General features: G+C 45.0%; 1 protein-coding gene and 1 pseudogene across 2 annotated transcripts in view; one reads left to right on the top strand and one right to left on the bottom strand.

Moving 5' to 3' along the window:
- Positions 1-21,594, top strand: part of Ercc6l (ERCC excision repair 6 like, spindle assembly checkpoint helicase) — a 72,452-nt gene that overhangs the window by 15,279 nt on the left and 35,579 nt on the right. Inside the window, exon 1 of one of the 2 annotated variants that reach the window (XM_070040332.1) lies at positions 12,327-12,429. The exons of the other annotated variant lie outside the window; for it this stretch is intronic. Coding sequence (XP_069896433.1) covers positions 12,359-12,429 — 71 coding nt within the window. The 5' untranslated portion in view covers positions 12,327-12,358. Of the gene's footprint in view, positions 1-12,326; positions 12,430-21,594 lie in introns of those variants that run through there. 2 annotated transcript variants of the gene reach the window in all.
- LOC138839566 (protein FAM204A pseudogene) lies at positions 19,805-20,307 on the bottom strand (annotated as a pseudogene).

Raw genomic sequence — 21,594 nt, 5'->3', positions numbered from 1 at the left:
CTGAGATCTAAAGATTATTGTAGCTCAAAGTCAGCATCAAAAGAAGCCAGAAGTGGGTGGGTGCTGGTGGCTCAAGTTTATAATCCTAGCTACTCAGGAGGCTGAGATCTGAGGATCATGGTTCAAAGCCAACCTGGTCAGGAAAGCCCGTGAGAATCTTATCTCCAATAAACCACCTGAAGTAGAACTGTGGCTCAAAGTGATAGAGCAGTAGCCTTAAGCAAAAGTGCTCAGGGACAGAGTACATGTCCTGAGTTCAAGCCCCACAAACACCACCACCACCACTAACAACAACAACAAAACCAGACATAGAGCTATGGCTCAAAAGGTAGAGCTCTAGCCTTGAGAAAATGCTCAGAGACAATGTCCAGGCCCTGAGTTCAAGCCTCAAGACAGGCACAGAAACAAAAAGGAAAGGAAGCAGTTCCCATCCTGAATGAGAAGACAGCGAGAAGATCAGGAAACAAGATCTGGATAGCTGGAAACAGTTCCACTTAAGAAGAGAGTGTATGCATGCATATGGCAGGACTGTGAAGGGGAACACCAGCAGGTGAGAGGTAGTCTAGACATGGTAAGGAAGCAGGACTTGATCAGGAAGGCAATAGAAATACTTTGAACTGTTGTGGATTGGATCATGAGCCCTGATGTGGTCAATTTGGTGTTTTTGAAAGATACTTTGGTTTCTTGGTAGAGAGAGATCAGACAGTGGATGGTAGACAAGCCGGGAGAGAAGAAATCAGGATGCTACTACAGTGGTTAAGGGAAGTGATCATTGTAGCTTAGACCAGAATGGTAGCAGTGAAGATGGAAAGAAATGGCTGGATTGGGGCTGTATTTTGGAGGTAGAACTAATGAGACTTACTGATAGATTTAATGTGAGGGACGAATGAGAGAAAAGCCTCAAAATGTCCTTTCTTCTTCATTCCCTCCCTTTCTTCCTCTAGCTCCCTCATTTCCTGTGCAAGCACTCTTATGGAGTTAGTTATGCGTCCAGCTCCTCCTCCCAGTTTCTGACTTAGACAACTAAGGTATTGGTAGTTCGGTTCATGCAGTTGGAGGATATTAAGGGTAAGAGATGAATTCAATGCCATGTTGGGTTTGAACTTTCAGAATGAGATGCTCTATAGCCACTTAGTTATTTATATCCAAAATTCAAATGAGAGGATGAGACAGGAGACAGTTGTGAGGTCTTGAGAATGGGTGAGGTGGCCCAAAGGGCAAAGACAATGCCATGCACTTGGCAGGGGCACTGTCCCTTCAAAGGATTCCCAACCTTTTGGCTGTTTCACTTAAACTCTGGAAGTCAGATTTCACTAAAGACTTCAATGTAGGACAGAGATCCTGCAGATAATATAACTCTTAACTCCCTCCTTTATCTCCCTTCCTGTCATTCCACCTCATCCTGGGCTGACTTGAAGTATTTCCAATTAGAAAACAGTCCAACAAAATGAATACAGGGAAACTGATACTTTAAAGGTGTAGGGAAGGACCAAAGGTTAGGAGGGAGAAAAATGAAGGGAGGAAGTTGGAGAGAATGAAGTCATTATATTCAATGCATATCCTATGCACTTAAGAAAATTAAGGGGTGGGGTTGGGAAGGTGGCTCAGTGGTAGAGCGCTTGCCTTGCATGCATGAGGCCCTGGGTTTGATTCCTCAGCACCACATAAGCAAAAAGAAAAAAGCCGGAAGTGGCGCTGTGGCTCAAGTGGTAGAGCGCTAGCCTTGAGCTGAAGAGCTGAGGGACAGCGCCCAGGCCCAGAGTTCAGGCCCCACGACCGGACCCCCCGCAAAAAAAAAAGAAAATTAAGGGGAAAGCTGGGCTCTGGTGGCTCATGCCTGTAATCCTAGCTACTTAGGAGGCTGAGATGTGAGGATGGCTGTTCAAAGCCAGCCAGGGCAGGAAAGTCCAAGGGACACTTATCTCCAATAAACCACTAGAAAACCGGAAGTGGCGTTGTGGCTCAAGTAGTAGAGCACTAGCCTTGAGCTGAAGAGCTGAGGGACAGAACCCACATCCATAGTTCAAGCCCCAGGACCAACCAAAAAAAAAAAAAATTAAGGGGAGGGACAGAAAATGATGAAAGGGGTGACATCAATCAAGATGCATTGGAATCATAAGCTAATTTGTTTAAATGGTAACTCCTTTATACAACAACAACGAGTAATAATAATAATAATAGTAATGGAATTTTTCTAGCTCATGGGCCAGTATGCTGTCACTCTCAGAATATTCAGTTTATGGCTCCCCCTGCTGGCAGAGTTGGAGATGACACCCAGCTGTTTACTGCTCTTTCTTCATCTGCATCCCCTCAACCCTCTCTCCCACTCTTCCAGCATCCTCTCATCTCAACCCCCTTCTCCCTGTTTTAAAACCCCATTCACCTAACAGAAGTACTTGCTGGAAGTGAGGAGGTCTGCCTGGATGTCTGGAAGCACCAATGAAGTTCTTTTTCTTTTTCATTTATTTTTTGGCTTTGTGGGGCTTGAACTCTGGGCCTGGGCGCTGTCTCTCAGCTCTTGAGCTCAAGGCTACCACTCTACCACTTGAGCCACAGGCCCACTTCTGGTTTTCTAGTGGTATTAGCTAAGATTACAGGCGTGAGCCACCAGCACCCGGTTGTCACTGAACTTCTTTTGCTCAAGGCTAGCACTCTATCACTTAAGCCACAGCACCATTTCTGGCTTTTTCTGTTTATGTGGTTCTGAGTAATTGAACCCAGGACTTCACATGCTAGGTAGGCAAGCACTCTACCACTAAGCTGCATTCCCAGCCCATGAATGAAATGCTTGTTGTCCAAGTTTTATTTTTTTCTGTCTCAAACCCTCTGTGTGTGTGTGTGTGTGTGTGTGTGTGTGTGTGTGTGTGTGTGTGTGTGTGTACTAGTACTGGGACTCAAACTCAGGGCCTTGCACTCTCACGTGGCTTTTTCACTCATTGCTGGTGCTCTACCACTTAAGTCATGTTTCCCCCTCTGGTTTTTAGGTGGTTAATTGGAGATAAGAGTCTTGTAGAGTCATCTTCCCAGGTTGACTTTGAACTGTGATTCTCAGATTTCAGCCTCCTGAGTAGCTAGGATTATAGGCATGAACCACCAGGACCTGGCATGAAATTTACTTTTGCTCAGTTTCAGAATTCTGGCCTAGCTCTATATGCTTGAGCAGATCATCATGGTGCTAGGAACTTGCAGCCATGGGGGCTTTCACCCCATGGCCAGCAAGAAGCAGAGAAAGAATTTCTTCTTATGGTGCTGGAGATTGAATACAGGGCCTCACACATGCTAGATGAGAATAGACTGGATCTGATCTAGGTTACTTTATGTTGTATAAAGTATGTCAGGCGCCAGTGGCTCACGCCTGTAATCCTAGCTACTCAAGAGGCTGAGATCTGAGGATCTCGGTTTAAAGCCAGGAATATCCATGAGCCTCTTATCTCCAATAAAGCACTCAGAAAACTGGAAGTGGTGTTGTGGTTCAAGTGGGAGAGCTCTAGCCTAGAGCTGAAGAGCTGAGGGACAGCACCCAGGCCCAGAGTTCAAGCCCCACAACCAAAAAAAAAAAAAAAACAACAAAAAAAAAAGCATAGCAGCCTTCAGGCTGTGCCTAGCTTAACTCAAGCTAGGCACAATATAAAATGGATTCAGTCAAATTTATAATCAAATTTTGACCCAAAGTATTCCATTTTTTTGCCAGTCCTGGGGTTTGAACTCAGGGCCTTGGCACTGTCCCTGAGCTTCTTTTGCTCAAAACTAGCATTCTACCACTTGAGCCATAGTGCCACTAACAGCTTTTTCTGGGCTTCGTGCATGCTATGTAAGCATTCTACCACTAAGCCACATTCCCATCTCCCGAGTAACTCCATTTAAAAAATATAATTTTAAGCCGGGTGCCAGTGGCTCACGCCTGTAATCCTAGCTACTCAGGAGGCTGATATATGAAGATCCTCGATCAAAGCCAGCCCAGGCAGGAAAGTCTGTGAGACTCTTATCTCTAATTAACCATCAGAAAATGGGAAGTAGAGTGGCACTGTGGCTCAAGTGGTAAAGTGCTCGCCTTGAGGTGTAGAGCTGAGGGACAGTGCCCAGGCCCAGAGTTCAAGCCTCATGACTGACAAAAAAAAAAAAAAAATATATATATATATATATATATACATATATATACATATATAATTTTATTGTCATTTTTTGGGGGGGTCCGGTCGTGGGGCCTGAACTCTGGGCATGGGCGCTGTCCCTCAGCTCTTCAGCTCAAGGCTAGCGCTCTACCACTTGAGCCACAGCGCCACTTCCAGCTTTTTTCTTTCTGCTTATGTGGTGCTGAGGAATCGAACCCAAGGCCTCAGGCATGCAAGGCAAGCTCTCTACCACTGAGCCACCTTCCCAGCCCCTTATTGTCATTATTAAGGATTTGTACAGAGGGGTTACCATTTCATAAATCAGGTAATGAGTACACTTCTTTTTTTGGACAACGTCATCTCTTCCTTCACTTTCTTCCAGTTTCCCCCTCCCACCCCTTGTCCACAAATTACATAGGTCATTTTTCAAAGAGTGTATCCTGAATAGTAATTTGTCCATCCTTCCTCCCTCCCTTTATGTGGTCCCTTTGTCCCTCTTAAAGAAGATGAACCCAGAGCAAAACCAAATACCAACAATAAGAATAACAAAAACCTATGTTTGAGTTACTGCATTTTGAGTCTAAGTGCCAAAGCAGAATGACTCTATAACTTTTATAAAAAGTAAGCAATCATCATCTGCAAGTACAGCGAGGCATAAATGGATAGATTTTGTGCCAATAAATAATTATATTTGTAGAAATATCAAACATAGAAGAAACACCAGACACACAGTATATCAATCATGTCAGATGTATAACCCCTTTACCTGGGATTGTAGAAGAAAGAGTATCCTGAGAATAAGATGTGGCAGGCACAACCACTTGATCACTTGTCGTGAGTCAAAAAAAAATTGTCACCGTGAGCTGGGCACTGGTGACTAACACCTGTAATCCTAGCTACTCAGGAGGCTGAGATCTGAGGATTGTGGTTTGAAGCCATCCCAGGCAGGAAAATCCATAAAATTCTTTTTTTTGGGGGGGGGTCCGGTCATGGGGCCTGAACTCTGGGCCTGGACGCTGTCCCTCAGCCCTTCAGCTCAAGGTTAGCGCTCTACCACTTGAGCCACAGCGCCACTTCCGGCTTTTTTTCTGCTTATGTGGTGCTGAAGAATCGAACCCAGGGCCTCAGGCATGCAAGGCAAGCGCTCTACCACTGAGCCACCTTCCCAGCCCTAAAATTCTTATCTCTAATAAATTACTCAGAAAAAACTGGAAATGGTGCTGTGGCTCAAGTGGTCGAGCACTAGCCTTGAGCTTAAGAGCACAAAGAGGCTCAGGGACAGCACCCAGGCCCTGAGTTCAAGCCCCATGACTGGCAACACCCCCCCCAAACCCATACAAAACAAAACAAAAAAAACTGTCACTGTGAGCCAGGCTCATGCTTGTAATCCTAACTGCTCAGGAGGCTGAGATCCAAGGATTGCAGTTTGAAGCCAGCCCTGGCAGGAAAGTCTATGAGACTTACCTCTAACAAGCACCAAAAAAAGTTGGAAGTGGGGCTGTGGCTCAAGTCCCTAGCCTTGAGAAAAAACTTCAGGGACAATACCCAGGCCCTGAGTTCAAACTCCAGGACCAGATCTCAGCACTCTTCCAGAGCTTTAGCTCAAGTACAGTTTTTCCTGCTCTTGACATGCAACCCCTTTCAAACTGACACCCCAAACTGCCTGCCACCCTGACCTGCATTTTTTAAGTCTGCACTATAACAGCTGTGTACCTGTGGTTCATAATTTTCATCAAGTCCCCTCTGACTTTTCTTTTCTTTTCCCTCTGACTTTTCTTACATCTGTATCAGCTCTTTGCCCTTGCCTTCAGCTTTTATTTAATACATTCACTGGGAACCTTGCAGCCTGTTTAGCCCTTTCTTAGCTAATTCTATATGTTTCATATGTTCATAATATATGTATAATGTATGATATGTGGGTTAATATTAGTAATTAAATATCAGTTGCTGTGTGCTGGTGGCTCTCATCTGTAATCTTACCTACTCAGGAGGGTGAGATCTGAAGACTGTGGTTCAAAGCCAGCCTGAGCAGAAAAGTTGTTGAGACTCTTTTTTTTTTTGGGGGGGGGGTCCGGTCGTGGGGCCTGAACTCTGGGCCTGGGCGCTGTCCCTCAGCTCTTAGCTCAAGGTTTGCGCTCTACCACTTGAGCCACAGTGCCACTTCCGGCTTTTTTTTTTGCTTATGTGGTGCTGAGGAATCGAACCCAGGGCCTTGAGCATGCAAGGCAAGCGCTCTACCACTGAGCCACCTTCCCAGCCCTTGAGACTCTTTTTTATTGTTATTATAAAGGTGATGTGCAGAGGGGTTAAAGTTATATAAGTCAGGTAATGAATACATTTCTTTTTGGATAATGTCACTCATTCACTTGCTCATTCCCAATTGTCATGGACACTCTTATCTCCAATTAACTAGCAAAGAGATGGAAGTGTAGGCATGACTCAAGTGATAGAGTACCAGCTTTGAGCAAAAAATGCTAAGAGCACAAGATTTTGAGTTCAAACCCCAGTACCACAAAAGAATCATAGTTATGTCAACAAACTTTTATTTTTGAAGCAATATAATATTTATATTATTCTTTTTTGGGGGTGCCAGTCCTAGGGCTTGAACTCAGGTTATAGACACTATCTCTGAGCTTTTGTGCTCAAGGCTAAAGCACTACCACTTGAGTAACTGTTCCACTTTTGGCTTTTTATTTGGTGCTTAATTGGAGATAAGAGTTTCAGGGACTTTCTTTCCTAGTTTAGCTTTGAACTGTGATTTTCATATCTCAACCTCCTGAGTAGATGTGATTAAGGCATGAGCTACTGGAGCCCAGCTATATTATTTTTTATATGCCCAGTGTTAGTGGCTCACACATATAATACTAGCTACTCAAGAGTTCGAGTTCTGAGGATCACAGTTCCAAGCCAGCTTGGGCAGGCAAATCTAAGAGACTCTTATCTTCAATTAACCAGCAAAAGTCTAGAAGTGGAGGTGTGGCTCAAGTGGTATGGCACCAACCTTGAGTGGATATACTGAGGAAAATATGATGCCCTGAGTTAAAGCCCCAGCACTAAAAACTAGTAGTTAAGAATTAGAATAAAACTAGGAGCCAGGCTGGGCACTGGTGGCTTATGCCTGTAATCCTAGATACTCAGGAGTTTAAGATCTGAGGATTGGGGTTCAAAGCCAGCCCAGGCATAAAAGACCATGAGACTCTTTTTTTAGGGGGGGGGGATCCGGTCGTGGGGCCTGAACTCTGGGCCTGGGCACTGTCCCTCAGCTCTTCAGCTCAGGGCTAGTGCTCTACCACTTGAGCCACAGCACCACTTCCAGCTTTTTGCTTATGTGGTGCTGAGGAATTGAACCCAGGGCTTCAGGCATGCAAGGCAGGTGCTCTACCACTGAGCCACCTTCCCAGCCCCAACTGTGAGACTCTTATCTCCAATAAACCACTCAGAAAACTGGAAATGGTACTGTGGCTCAAGTGGTAGAGTGCTAGCCTTGAGCTGAAGAGCTGAGGGACAGCGCCCAGGCCCAGAGTTCAAGTCCCACGACCGCCAAAAAAAACCCAAAACCAAAACCCAAAAAACAACTAGGAGCCAATGGTTCACACCTATAATCATAACTACTCAGGAGGCTGAGGTCTGAGGACTGTGGTTTGAAGACAGTCCGGGCAGGGAAGTGTGAGACTCTTATCTCCAATTAACCACCAGAAAACTGGAAGTGGCACAGCGGCTCAAGTGGTAGAGTGCTAGCCTTGAACAAAAGAGCTTAGGGACAACACCCAAGTACTGACTTCAAGCCCCAAGACTGACAAAAAAGACACAGAAAAGAGTAACTGCAGTTCCTAGGGGATGGGGAAGAACTCTACAGCTGTGTGACAATGGCTCTGAGAAAGTCCAGAAGCCAAAAGACAGGCAAGGAACCAGGCATCAGTGTTCACGCCTGTAATCCTAGCTACTCAGGAGGCTGAGATCTGAGAATCATGGTTATTTTTATTGTTTATTTTGCCAGTCCTGGGACTTGAACTCAGAGCCTGGGCACTGTCCCTGAGCCTCTTTAGCTCAAGGCTAGTGCACTACCACTTAAACCACAGCACCACTTCCGGCTTTTTCTGTTCATGTGGTACTGAGGAATCCAACCCACACCTTCATGAATGCTAGGCAGGTACTCTACCACTAAGCCACATTCCCAGACCAAGAATCATGGTTTGAAGACAGCCTTGGCAGAAAAGTCCATGAGACTCTTATCTCCATTAAGTTACTCAAAATAACCAGAAGTACTGTGGCTCAAGTGGTACAATGCTAGCCTTGAGCACAAAGAGGCTTAGGGACAGCACCCAGGCTCTGGTTCAAGCCCCAGGACCATCAAAATAAAAAAAGACTGGCAAGATAGACATTCCTTCCCATTGATCAGGGCCTTTGGGGATCACTGCCAGCAGGGAAGCAGATAGGGAAAGGGTAACCAGGTTCCTGTGGAAGTCTCTCTAACTTTTCATGATAGTTCATAGAGGGACAGCTGCCTACAACAGCAAACCCAGAACTGCATTGCTTCAGCTTGGGTTTTATAGGTATGTGGGTATGGACATATGTTTGTATGCATTTTTTTCTGTCGGTGGTGCGGCTTGAACTCTGGGCCTGGGCACTGTCCCTGAGTTCTTGAGCTCAAGGTGAGCATTCTACTACTTGAGCCACTGTGCCACTTCTGGTTTTCTGGTGGTTAATTGGAGATAAAAGTCTACAGATTTTCCTGCTTGGGCTGGCTTTGAACCACAATCCTCAGATCTCAGCCTCCTGAGTAGCTAGGATTGCAGGCATGAGTTTTTTTTGTCAGTTGCAGGGCTTAAATTTGACCTGGGTCCTGTCCCTGATCTTTTTGTGCTGAAGGCTGGCGCTCTACCACTTTGAGCCACAGTTTTTTTGTTGTTTCCTTTTGCAGTCCTGGAGCTTGAACTCTGGTCCTGGACACTGTCCCTGAGCTTCTTTTGCTCAAGGCTAGTGCTCTACCACTTGAGCCACAGCACCACTTCTGGCTTTTTCTGTTTATGTGGTACTGAGGAATCGAACCCAGGGCTTCATGCATGTGAGGCAAGCACTCTAGTACTAAGCCACTTTACCAGTCCTTGAGCCACAGTTTTTAGATCTGAGTCTCACAGGCTTTCCTGATGGGGCTGGCTTTAAGCACAGCTTCTTAGAACTCAGTTGCCTGAGTAGCTAGGATTACAGGTGTGAGCCACCAGCTCCTGGTGTATGTATGTATTTTTGTGCACATATCAAGGCTTAAACTAAGGACCTCACACTTTCCATTGCCTTTTTCACTCAAGTCTGGTGCTCTACCACTTGAGCCACATCTCCACTTATATATTTTTTTCTGGTTAATTGAAGATAATATTGTCATGGATTTGTCTGCCCCAGCTGGCTTCAAGCTGTGATTCTCAATTTTCAGCCTCTTAAGTAGCTAGGATTATAGGTGTGAGTCCCCAGCACTTGGCTCTCCAAGTATTTAAGTGATGATGGCAGACCTCAAGCCAAAGCTGAATTAGAAATGACTTCCTTAGATTCCAGATGAAGCTTCTCCCCCTCCTCTCTCTCTCTTTCTCTCCTCCCCCCCCCTCTCATTTCAAGACTGGGACTCAAACTCGGTATCTCACACCAACCTCAAGTTTTTTCTTTTGAACCATGGTCTTGTTATGTAGCCTCAATTGTCCTTGAACTCTTTACTCTCCTGCTAAAGCCCCTTGAATACTGCAATTACAGGTGTGAATTACCAACTACCTTGTTAGTCAAATGAAGTTTTTGTGCTCCTATCCCTCTTTTACTTTCTATAGAAATTTCCCCTATTCTCTACTCCTACTTATCTTTTGGGTTGTCAGGGTATCTGGGCAGTCAACTTGCCCTGTCTTAGTCTATTTTTGCTGCTATCACAGACGGAATAATTTGTAAACAATATAAATTTTATCCTTTTTTCTTTCTTCCTTTTTTTTTTTTGGTGCCAGTATGGGGCCTTGAACTCAAGGCCTGAGTGCTGTCCTTTAGCTTTTTCTCTCAAAGTTGGCACTCTACCACTTGAACCACAGATCTATTTCTTGTGGTTAATTGTAGCTAGGAGTCTCAGGGACTTTCCTGTTCAGGCTAGCCTCAGACTAGGATCCTCAGATCTCAGCCTCCTGAGTAGCTAGGATTACAGGCATGAGCCATTGGCAGCACTTGACTAGAAATTTATTTCTTACAGGTTTGGGGTCTGAGAAGTCCAAAATAAGGGGCTGGTAAGACTGGTGTTTGGTGAGGGCCTCTCTCCTAAGATGGTGCCTCTTTGCAGAATCTCCTTCTCAGCAGGAGAAGGAATGTTGTGTCCTTAAATGGTACAAGAACAAATAAGGGCTAAACCAATGATCTTGAAACTTTTTATAAGGCTTGGAGTCTTTCATAAGAATGGAGCCTTCCTAACAAAAGGCATTCCCAAAAGGCCCCATGCTTATTGCTACCACATCAATTTTATTTTGTTTTTGTTTTTTTGTTTTTTGTTTTGTCGGTTGTGGGGCTTGAACTCTGGGCTTGGGCGTTGTCCTTGTGCTCTTTAGCTCAAGGTGAGCTCTCTACTGCTTGAGCCACAGCGCCACTTCCTACCACATCAATTTTAAACCACAGGACTCACACACACACAACTTAAACACCCCTACCAAATGTTCTCTTTTTTTTGGGGGGGGGGGTCCAGTCGTGGGGCCTGAACTCTGGGCCTGGGTGCTGTCCCTCAGCTCTTCAGCTCAAGGCTAGCGCTCTACCACTTGAGCCACAGCGCCACTTCCGGCTTTTTTCTTTTTACTTATGTGGTGCTGAGGAATCGAACCCAGGGCCTCAGGCATGCAAGGCAAGCACTCTACCACTGAGCCATCTTCCCAGCCCCCAAATGTTCTCTTAACAGACGGTTTGTTTGTTTATGTGCTAGTCCTAGGACCTGAGTTTTTGTGCTTGTTAGAAAAATGGAGGAAAAAGGAAACAGGCCATCTTCCACAGGCAAGGAGTGTTTATTGAGATATAACAGTGAGGACAAAGCTTCCTGTGGGCTTGGAGACTGTGTCAAGTGGTGGGCCAGGAGTTGGGTTTTTATGAGGTCTGAGCAAGGAGGCAGAGGTTAATGAAGAAGCCATTAGGTCTAGGGAGGTCGGGGGCTTTTCAGTTGAGCCCACAATAGAATGTTTGCAGTCAGGCTTAGGTAGATTGCTCTGCCTGTGTCAGGCAGTCTGTACATATCTTTGGTGGCTTGTCTGACATTTGTATGCACCGGGAAAACAGGGAGGGGGTCAGTCTTTAGGTGCTCAAGGCTAGTGCTCTATCATTTGAGCCACAGCTCCACTTGTGGCTTTTTGGTGTTTAATTGGTCCTAAGTGCTGTCCCTGAACATTTGTTCACAAAGCTACTGCTCTACTACTTGAGCTACAGCTCCACTTCCTGCCTGTTCTCTTCCTTCCTTCCTTTCTTCCTTCCTTCTTTCCTTGTCGGTCATGGGGCTTGAACTCTGGGCCTGGGCGCTGTTCTTCAGCTTAAGGCAAACAGTATACGACTTGAGCCACAGCGTCACTTCTGGTTTTCTGGTGGTTTATTGGAGAGAAGAGTCTCACGGACTTATCTGCCTGGGCTGGCTTTGAACCGTGATCCTCAGATCTCAGCCTCCTGAGTAGCTAGGATTACAGGCGTGAGCCACCAGTGCCAGGCTATTTCTTAAATGACAGCTTTGGTGACCTCCATCAATGTGTTTAGATCACAGAGACCTCAACTCTCAAGGCATCTGGATTCAAAGTGTGCTCAGAGCCAGGAAGTACCGGAGTCGTTGAAAGAAGGTATACCGGTCCTCCGCCACTCCAAGAATAACGTGCGTGTGCGTGCGTGCGTGCGTGTGTGCGCGCGTGCGTGCGTACGTGGGCGCGCGTACGCAGGCACATGCGCACTCCCCGTCCCCTGGCCCCCTCCCCCCCGTCTGTTCCCCGTATTTTGGTTCCGACCATATTGAAAATCCAATGACGCAGTCTACTAGGCGCCTCACCGCGCTGTGCTACATTAACCGCTTCAACCTCTAGGTTCCCGCGCGCATACGCGCAGGCGCAGAACGGGTGGAGCTATGACGTCGGCGCTGAAGCGCGGGCCTGCGGATTGGTTGGCCTGGCGGCAGAGGGTTGGCCCTGCCGCTATGCGAGTGAACAGAGCATGCGTCGGATGTTAACGAGCGAAATTCAAGCTACAGCTCTGATTCCTGAAAACCAAGCGTGATGATGGAGGTGTCCAGAAGTTCGGCGGAAATCCAGAATTTAAGCTCAATACAGGCTGCCCATTATCTGAGGTTAGTTTGGGCTACTGGGCAGGTATAACTAGCAGGGCCTTGTCCTCAGTTGCGCGGAGGGGATGGTGGAGCCTTGTGGGACGCTTCTCGGCCTTTTCCGAGTAGGGCATGAGAATCGACTCCAAGCACTGACCGTATTTCTTCCCTGGGAATCCCTGGGACACCTACTTTTTGGCCAGAAGGGGTGCATGAGCTCCAGCATTATCTCCTACAGAGTCAGCACTTCAACTGCTTAAGCCCTTTCTGAATCTTCCTACCCTAACAAGCCCCGAACCTAACGTATACAGAGACAAATAAAACGGGGCCCCCAAATTGCTCTGGTAGTGGGAACCGATCTGCTGTATTGTTTCATGAGTACTTTAAATTGATTCATATGCTGGGCTGAGCGTTAGTATAAAGGTGAGAGTGAGCATCTAAATAGAAGGATCACTGAGCGAAGGAAGACCTCACCACCGAAGGAAACATTTGAACGATGTGTTAAAATGCATAAGCGTTCACCTGCTTGCTGAGTGAAATCTAGGGGATATACGGATTTTTTTTATTGTAAAATACACATAACATCAAATTTACCATCTTCATTTTTATTATTTTATTTTTTTGCGAGTCCTGGGGCTTGAACTCAGGGCCTGAGCACTGTCCTTAAACCTCTCTGTGCTCAAGGCTAGCGCTCTACCACTTGAGCCACAGCACCACTTCTAACCTTTTCTGTTTATGTGGTACTGAAGAATTGAACCCAGGGCTTCATGCATGCTAAGCAGGCACTCTACCACTAAGCCACATTCCCAGTCCACAATCTTCATTTTTAAGTATATAGCTCATATTCACCTTATTGTGTAACTCATCTCCAAGCTTTTTTTTTTTTTTTTTTTTTTAAAGAAAAACCTTGTCAGGCACTGGTAGCTCATGCCTGTAATCCTAGCTTCTAAGGAGGCTGAGATTTGAAGATCACGGTTCAAAGCTGGCCAGGGCAGGAAAGTCCATGAGACTCCAATAAACAACTCAGAAAAAGCCAGTAGTGGCTCTTTGGCTCTAGAGGTAGAGCACTATCCTTTAGGAAATGAAGCTCAGGGACAGTGCTCAGGCTCTGAGTTCAAGCCCCAGGATCAGCAAAACAAAAACCTTATTGCTTCTGCTTTTTAGAGTTCATTTCAATAAATATTTTTTATATAATAGAGGCACACTCCAAGCTTTTATTTTGCAAAACTAAAACCGTACCAAGTAAATAAGTCCCATGATATCTTAAGACAGTCTATGTATGTTACTAGAGTACTATTAGAGTTGGGTCATGTTATTTTATTTTTTACAGGTCTGGGGATTACAGCCTAGATCATCATGCATGTACTGCTAAATACTCTACCATTGAGCCATATCCCCAACTGAAGTTGGGTCATTTTAACTTCAGATGACTGGTTGGGAGTGTAGTTCAGTAGTAGAGCACTATCCCAGCATGAAATAGCTGTGGGTTAGATCCACAGCACTTAAAAAACAAAAACAAAACAAGATAAAACAAAAACAGAAATTACAAGCAGTTAACTAGCTTGGTTACCAAAAGCAAGTTTCTCTTAACTATTTTGAGCCTTAAGTTTTCATTTGGAAAATGAATCTTTAGCCCTTCTCCTTTCCCTAAGCACATCAGGGGGAGGGCTCTCTGTCTGCACTGTTTGTTCCCTTAGAACTGTTTCTTACTCTGAGACATTTTGCTTGCTCCCAAAGCTTCTTGCCTGAGCATTCTCAAACAATCCCTGTCTTCCACTACTTACAGCCATCACTCCTCCAATCCTGTCTTCTCTCACAATTCATTTCAGGACTTATCTCATGACCCCCTCAGCTATCACAATTGCTTTCTTTTTCCTCCTAACATTTCTTTAGTTCCCTGGTCCTGGGGCTTCAACTCAGGGCCTGGACTCTGTTCTTAGCCCCTCTGTGCTCAAGGCTAGCGCTCTACCACTTGAGCCACAGCGCCACTTCAGGCTTTTTCTATTTATGTGGCACTAAGGAATCGAAACCAGGGCTTCATGCATGCTAGGCAAGGACTCTACCACTAAGCCACAATCCCAGCCCCCCCACCTAATATTTCTGTCTCTCCTGTCCTCACTAATCCTCCCACATGCCCCCCATTCCACATATATTCCCCTCACACAAACTATCTCCTGTTTACAGCTTTGGTCCTAGATACAATGCTAGTTATTTAATCTGTTTCTCTCTTTTTCCCCTTCCTTTTTGTCCCTTTCTCTATCTGATGCTGCTGTGTAAGTGCTGAAAAGAACTCTGAAACTGGCTTACATATGTTTGGCACACGATATCTTTTTTGTCTTTGTGCATGTGTATGTCTGTTTGTCTGCATGTGTATGTATGTGTATATGCCAGTACTGGAGCTTGAACTCAGTGCTTGGGTACTCTCCCTTAGCTTTTTTGTTTATTCCTGGTATTCTACTGCATAAGCCACAACTCCACTTCCAGATTGTTTTGGTGGTTAACTGGAGGTATCTCATGGACTTTTACTGCCCAGGCTGTCTTTGAACTTTAACTCCCAGTCTCTTGAGTAGCTAGTATTACAGGTGTGAGTAACCAATTCTAGCCTTTTTTTGGTCTTTTACAAAATCTTTAGCCAGGCACCAGTGGCTCACACTTAGAGTGAAAAAGCTGAAGGACATCTGCCAGGCCCTGAATTCAAGTCCCAGTACTGGCACAAAATAAAGAGATCTCCAGATTTATTATTTTTTGTATTTTATAATAGGTCAATCTTATTACGAACATACATTCTTGATATATATTATATTTGAATTATTGCTAATAATTGTAATAGCTTAGGCTTTCATTTTAATATTTAATCACATTTTAATGAATGGTCTAAATCATAGTAAAACATGTATTTTTCAATAGAAAGTTTCAGAAAGCCTTTTCAAATTAAGGCACACACAAAAAATCTACAAGACAAGTGTGGTGGCCCATGCCTGAAATACCAACTATTTGGGAGGTTGCATCAGATTTGCAGGTTTGAGGCCAGCCTAGGTCAAGGGTTGTAAGATCTTATTTTTTAAAATAAAAGGACCCAGGGTATAGCTTGTGGTAGAACTCTTTGCCTAGTGTGTGTGTGAGGCCCTGAGTTCAATACTCAGTACTATAAAACAAAATTTTTAGTTGAACAATTGTAACCCTACCATTTGATTGTCTCTCAAAAACATGGACATTCTCAAAATAGAGAGGATATCAATATCAATGACAGAAAAAGTATACTCATTTCTGTAAACATTTTAGTTTTTGAAAATTCAAGCCCTACGACCGACAAAAAAAGAAAATTTAAAGTTACCAGTTTTCATAATTTTTGAAAATGCCCCAAAGTGCAGACATCAGTACATATTTCTTTTATTTTTTTTTGGGGGGGGTGTCTTGGGCTTGAACTCTGGGCCTGGGTACTTTCCTGAGCTCTTCAGTTCAAGGTGAGTGCTCTACCACTTGAGCCACAGCACCACTTCCTGTTTTTTGGTGGTTAATTGGAGATAAGAGTCTTACAGACTTTCTTGCCAGGGCTGGCTTTGAACTGTGATCCTCAGGTCTCAGCCCCCTGAGTAGCTAGGATTACAGGAGTGAGCCAATGGTGCCTGGCCATATTTCTTTTTTTGTTGGTACTAGAGCTTAAAGTTCAGGCCATTTGCTTGCTAAGCAGGTGCTATACCACTTGAGCCATTTCCTCAGTCCTTGCTTAAGTTTTTTTTTCAGATAGATCTTTTTTCCAGGGCCAACCCTGATCCTTCTACACCTCCTGTGGGGCTGGGATTATAAACCACAAATGCCTGGATTTTTTTTTTTTTTGGTCCGGTCCTGGGGCCTGAACTCTGGGCCTGGGCACTGTCCCTCAGCTCTTCAGCTCAAGGCTAGCACTCTACCACTTGAGCCACAGCGCCACTTCCGGCTTTTTTCTTTTTGCTTATGTGGGGCTGAGGAATCGAACCCAGGGCCTCGAGCATGCAAGGTAAGCGCTCTACCACTGAGCCACCTTCCCAGCCCCAATGCCTGGATTTTTTTTGGTCAGTTGTGGGTCTTGAACTCTGGGCCTGGGCACTGTCCCTGAGCTGTTCAGCTCAAGGCTAGTGCTCTACCAGTTTGAATCACAGCACCACCTCTGGTTTTCTGGCAGCTAATTGGAGGTAAGTGTCTCATGGACTTTCCTGCCCAGGCTGGCTTTGAACCCTGATCCTCAGATCTAAGTCTCTCCTGAGTAGCTAGGATTAAAGGCGTGAGCCACCAGTGCCCTGCCAGTCTAGCATTTTGCTGGATAATTAAAGATGAGGCCTCACAGATGGGGTTTCTGTCTGAGATGGTTTTGAATCACTGTCCTCCAGGTCTTAACTTCCTAGTAGATAGAATTACAGGTATGAGCCATCAGTAACCAACCCTGGCTTGTTTTTGAGATGGGTTCTTGCAAACTTTCTGTCAAAGTTTGTCTGGAAGTGAGATCTTCTCAGTTATCACCTCTGAGTAGCTGGGATTACAGGTGGGTACCACCATACCCAGCAGTTTAGTATATTCTTAACCCATTTTCCAGCTATTAGTTTTATCTCACTTCAGTTGATTTTTGTTGTTGTTGTTGTTTGCTGGCCCTGGGACTTGAACTCTGGGCCCGGGCTCTGTCCCTTTGCTTCTGTGCTCTACCTCTTGAGCCACAGCTCCACATCTGGCTTTTTGTGATTAATTGTAGATAAGAGTCTCACAGACTTTTCTGCCTGAGCTGGCTTCAAACCACAGTCCTCAGATCTCAGCCTCTTCAACAGTTAGGGTTACAGGTGTGAGTGACAGGTACCCAGCTTAGTTGATAGTTAAAAAAATGTAAAAAGAAAGCCGGGCGCTGGTGGCTCACGCCTGTAATCCTAGCTACTCAGGAGGCTGAGATCTGAGGATCGCGGTTCAAAGCCAGCCCGGGCAGGAGAGACCGTGGAACTCCTATCTCCAATAAACCACCAGAAAACCGGAAGTGGCGCTGTAGCTCAAGTGGTAGAGCGCTCGCCTTGAGCTGAAGAGCTGAGGGACAGCGCTCAGGCCCAGAGTTCAAGCCCACGACTGACAAAAAAAAAAAAAATGTAAAAAGAAAAAATATATATACACACACTACATTAATTGTTCAGAGTAAGGGATTTTATTATGACATTTTCATACATATATATAATGCACTTTGATCATATTTTATCTCTATTATTCTTTTTTTTTTGGGGGGGGGGTCCGGTTGTGGGGCTTGAACTCTGGGCCTGGGCGCTGTCCCTCAGCTCTTCAGCTCAAGGCTAGCACTCTACCACTTGAGCCACAGCACCACTTCTGGCTTTTTTTTCTTTTGCTTATGTGGTGCTGAGGAATCGAACCCAGGGCCTCATGCATGCAAGGCAAGTGCTCTACCACTGAGCCACCTTCCCAGCCCCATCTCTTATTCTTCTTGCCCCCTCCCCCTGCTACATACATTTCTTTGTCATAAAGCATCTTCTGTCACAGTGATCTTGGGCACACTGTGTCATGCTCTCCTTTGGTGATGCCTGCTCACCAGCTCCTCTATTGTCTGCCTGCTCACTGTGCTGCTCAAGCTCCCTCCATTTTTCTCCCTGTCACCAACTTGTCTCTGACACTCATCTGTTCATTACCACATACCCAGTCACTGTTTATTTTCTCTGCCATCCACTTGCTCTTTCATCTCACCCTCTTTTTCTCTGCCATCTTTCCCACTGTGTCCCCTTGCACTGTTCTCAGTCACCTATGGTCTCTTAGTTTGTCAACCACTCTTTACCTGTCTCTATCATCTGTCTTTATTTTTGTCTGTGGGGGTTTGAACTCAGGGCCTCAGGCTTTCTAGGCAGCACTCAATCACTTGAGCCACATCACCAGCCCCACCGAATCTTTTTTTGGTGCTTGTCCTTTCCCTGTCATATAATTTTATTGCCTACCCTCTCTCCCTATCAGTAACTTTTGGGTTTAAGCACAGATAGAAACCATGCATTGTATTAAAATAAGATTTTTTTGGTATGTGTGTGCCAGTCCTGGTGCTTGAGCTTAAGAAGGCCTGTCCTGTCCTTGAGTTTTGTTGCTCAAAGCTAGCACTCTACTATTTGAGTCACATCCCACTTCAGGCTTTTTTGGTGTTCAATTGGAGATAAGAGACTCACAGACTTTCTTGCCTGGGCTGGCTTTGAACCACTATCCTTAGTTCTCTGCCTCCTGTGCAGCTTGGATTACAGGTGTGAGCCACCAGCACCTGACAAAACAGAAATTTTTTAACATATTCACCTGAGAAATGAGATGCCTAGCTAATGAATGAATTAGGACTAAAGGAGGGTATTTAGGGAAGAGCAAACCCGGGAGAAACTGTACAGCCCTCTGGATAGCAGAAAAGTGAGGGTGCTAGTTTTCAGGCAGGGCTGGTGTGGGCTTCCAGGGCCAGCAGGCAGCCACCTCTCTTGGTTCTGTCACCCTTTTATAATTATTTCATCTGAAGATATATAAATGTCACTATAAAAATCTCAATTCTACTGTCTCCAATAAAGAATCAGTCACTGTTTTTGTGACATTAGGTTATTTGTAAAGATAGTGACAATCGTAAAAACACAAGTCCCAAAAAAGTGTAATTATGCTTAGAATGGAGAAGAAAGTACAAGGATCTCACAGACTTTGCTATACCAAACAGATGAAAAGCCAGTTGATCCTATACTGTAGGTTTATCCAAATAGATTTTTTAAAATCCCATCCTTTCCTTTTCCTTTGTGTATGCTTTGTTCACTTTAATAAAATAAACTCCTTAGAAAATGTCGAAGAATGGGGCTGGGAAGGTAGCTCAGTGGTAGAGCGCTTGCCTTGCATGCATGAGGTCCTGGGTTTGATTCCTCAGCACCACATAAGAAAAAAAGAAAAAAGCCGGAAGTGGTGCTGTGGCTCAAGTGGTAGAGTGCTAGCCTTGAGCTGAAGAGCTGAGGAACAGCGCCCAGGCCCAGAGTTCAGGCCCCACAACCGGACCAAAAAAAACAAAAAACCCTGAAAATGTCGAAGAAGGAGTTGGTGATCAACTCCTAAATCATATACATTTTTTCTTACTCCTATCAATTTGTGCCATATTTAGCCTAGGCAGGAAAGTCTTGATAATTTGAACATGTGAGGTCCCTTAAGAGCTCTGAGCGGGGCTGGGAAGGTGGCTCAGTGGTAGAGTGCTTGCCTTGGATGCCTGAGGCCCTTGGTTCAATTCCTCAGCACCACATAAGCAAAAAGAAAAAAGCCGGAAATGGGGCTGTGACTCAAGTGGTAGAGTGCTAGCCTTGAGCTCAAGGACAGCACCCAGGCCCAGAGTTCAGGCCCCATGACCTGACTCAAAAAAAAAAAAAAAAGAGTTCTGAGCTCTGCAGGGTTACATATATCCCATGTTGCTTTTGGTTTCCCCTCTTGCCTTTGCTATAAACCCCTATTCCAGTTTCTTCTTTCTAGCAGTTTGTGAATTTTCAGCCTCCTTCTTGGCCTCTATGAACTTGTGGCAGGCAATTGCTTTGGCAATTTTTACACGAAGCCCTCCAGTAACTAGCTAGTTGCTGAGTTCCTCAGTCTTTCAGCATCCCACTCCTCCACAGCCTAGTTTATCCTTTTTTTTTCCCCCTGACTTTTCAACATTTTGATTTGTTTTTCACAGGAGATTCAAATCTAACAATGGCTCCAAAATGCTGAGTAAGTTCCTTTCACTGAGTTTCTTTGAGTACTGTTCCCTGAGATTCATTTACATTCTTCAACTTATCTTTTTTATTTTCTCCAACTGAATCTGGAGGCTGATGCTTTATGTTCAGAATGTTTTTTATGCAATTCCTGACATTTGTTCCACATACTTATGGCAATTCTAGAAGGACACTCTTTATATGCATTTACATTGGTTCAGTTTTTGACCCCTCTGCTAGGAAATCTGAGGCTTCTGTGATTTCCTACTGGTTCCTTCTTCTTTAACTTCTTGTTTTGTCTTGTCAGTCGTGGGGCTTGAACTTGGCCTGGGCACTGTCCCTGAGCTCTTCAGCTCAAGGCTAATGCTCTATCACTTGAGCCACAGCGCCACATCCGGTTTTCTGGTGGTTTATTAGAGATGAGAGTCTCACGGACTTTCCTGCCCAGGCTGGCTTTGAACTGCTGTCCTCCAATCTCAGCCTCCTGAGTAGCTAGGATTACAGGCATGATCCACCAGCACTCGGCTCCTCTTTAAGTTCTTGTAAGTTTAAATTTGGAGTTCTCCAATGTGGCTTCATCTTCAGAGTTTGATACAACTTGACTTTCATTTAGGCCAGAAAACAGCCCCACAGCCATCTTAGGACCTGTCAAACATCCTCACTTTGCACCCTCTTGTCCACTCTTTCACTCTCCTATATGCTCTCCTCATTCTTCACTTTTTTTTGCCAGTCCTTGGACTTGAACTCAGGGCCTGGGCACTGACCCTGAACTTCTTTTTTTGCTCAGGCTAGCACTCTATTGCTTGAACCACAGTGCCACTTCTGGCACTTTTTCTGTTTATGTAGTATTGAGAAATCGAACCCAGGGCTTCATGCATGCTAACAAGCACTCTACCTCTAAGCTACATTCCCAGACCCTCCTCACTCTTTTTTTTTTTTTTTTTGTGGTGGGGCTTGAACTCTGGGCCTGGGTGCTGTCCCTCATCTCTTCAGCTCAAGGCTAGTGCTCTACCACTTGAGCCACAGCACCACTTTTTGTTTTCTGATGGTTACTTGGAGATTAGTTTCTCATGAAGTTTCCTGCCTGGGCTGGCTTTGAATGGCGATCCTCAGATCTCAGCCTCCTGAATAGCTAGGATTACAGGCATGAGCCACCGGTGCCCTACCCTCCTTCACTTTTTTATTGGCCTCTTTTTGTCTGTATTTGTCCTTGCCCTATCCCTGCCATTTATCTAATACTGTGTCCTCTCTGGCTACCTTCTATGACTAGTGACCCACTATTTCAGGGACCTACTTATGTTCATTCTCTCAGTTATCTTTGCTTACTCACTCTTTCTGTTGATCACTGGCTTGTTCTTTGTCAGTACACATACTCTGTTGCCCCACCCCACTGTCTCTGTCTGTCTCTGTCTCTGACTCTTTCTCTCTCAAACTGTTCTATACTTTCTTTTACACAAAACATTAATTTTTTGAAACCTTGTCTCCATTACAATAT

Source organism: Dipodomys merriami, unplaced genomic scaffold (assembly GCF_024711535.1).
Source record: "Dipodomys merriami isolate MVZ:Mamm:240054 unplaced genomic scaffold, mDipMer1.0.p SCAF_3, whole genome shotgun sequence".
Lineage (NCBI taxonomy): Eukaryota > Metazoa > Chordata > Mammalia > Rodentia > Heteromyidae > Dipodomys > Dipodomys merriami.
Note: the sequence above shows the minus strand (reverse complement) of the source record. Positions and strands in the feature narration are given on the sequence as shown.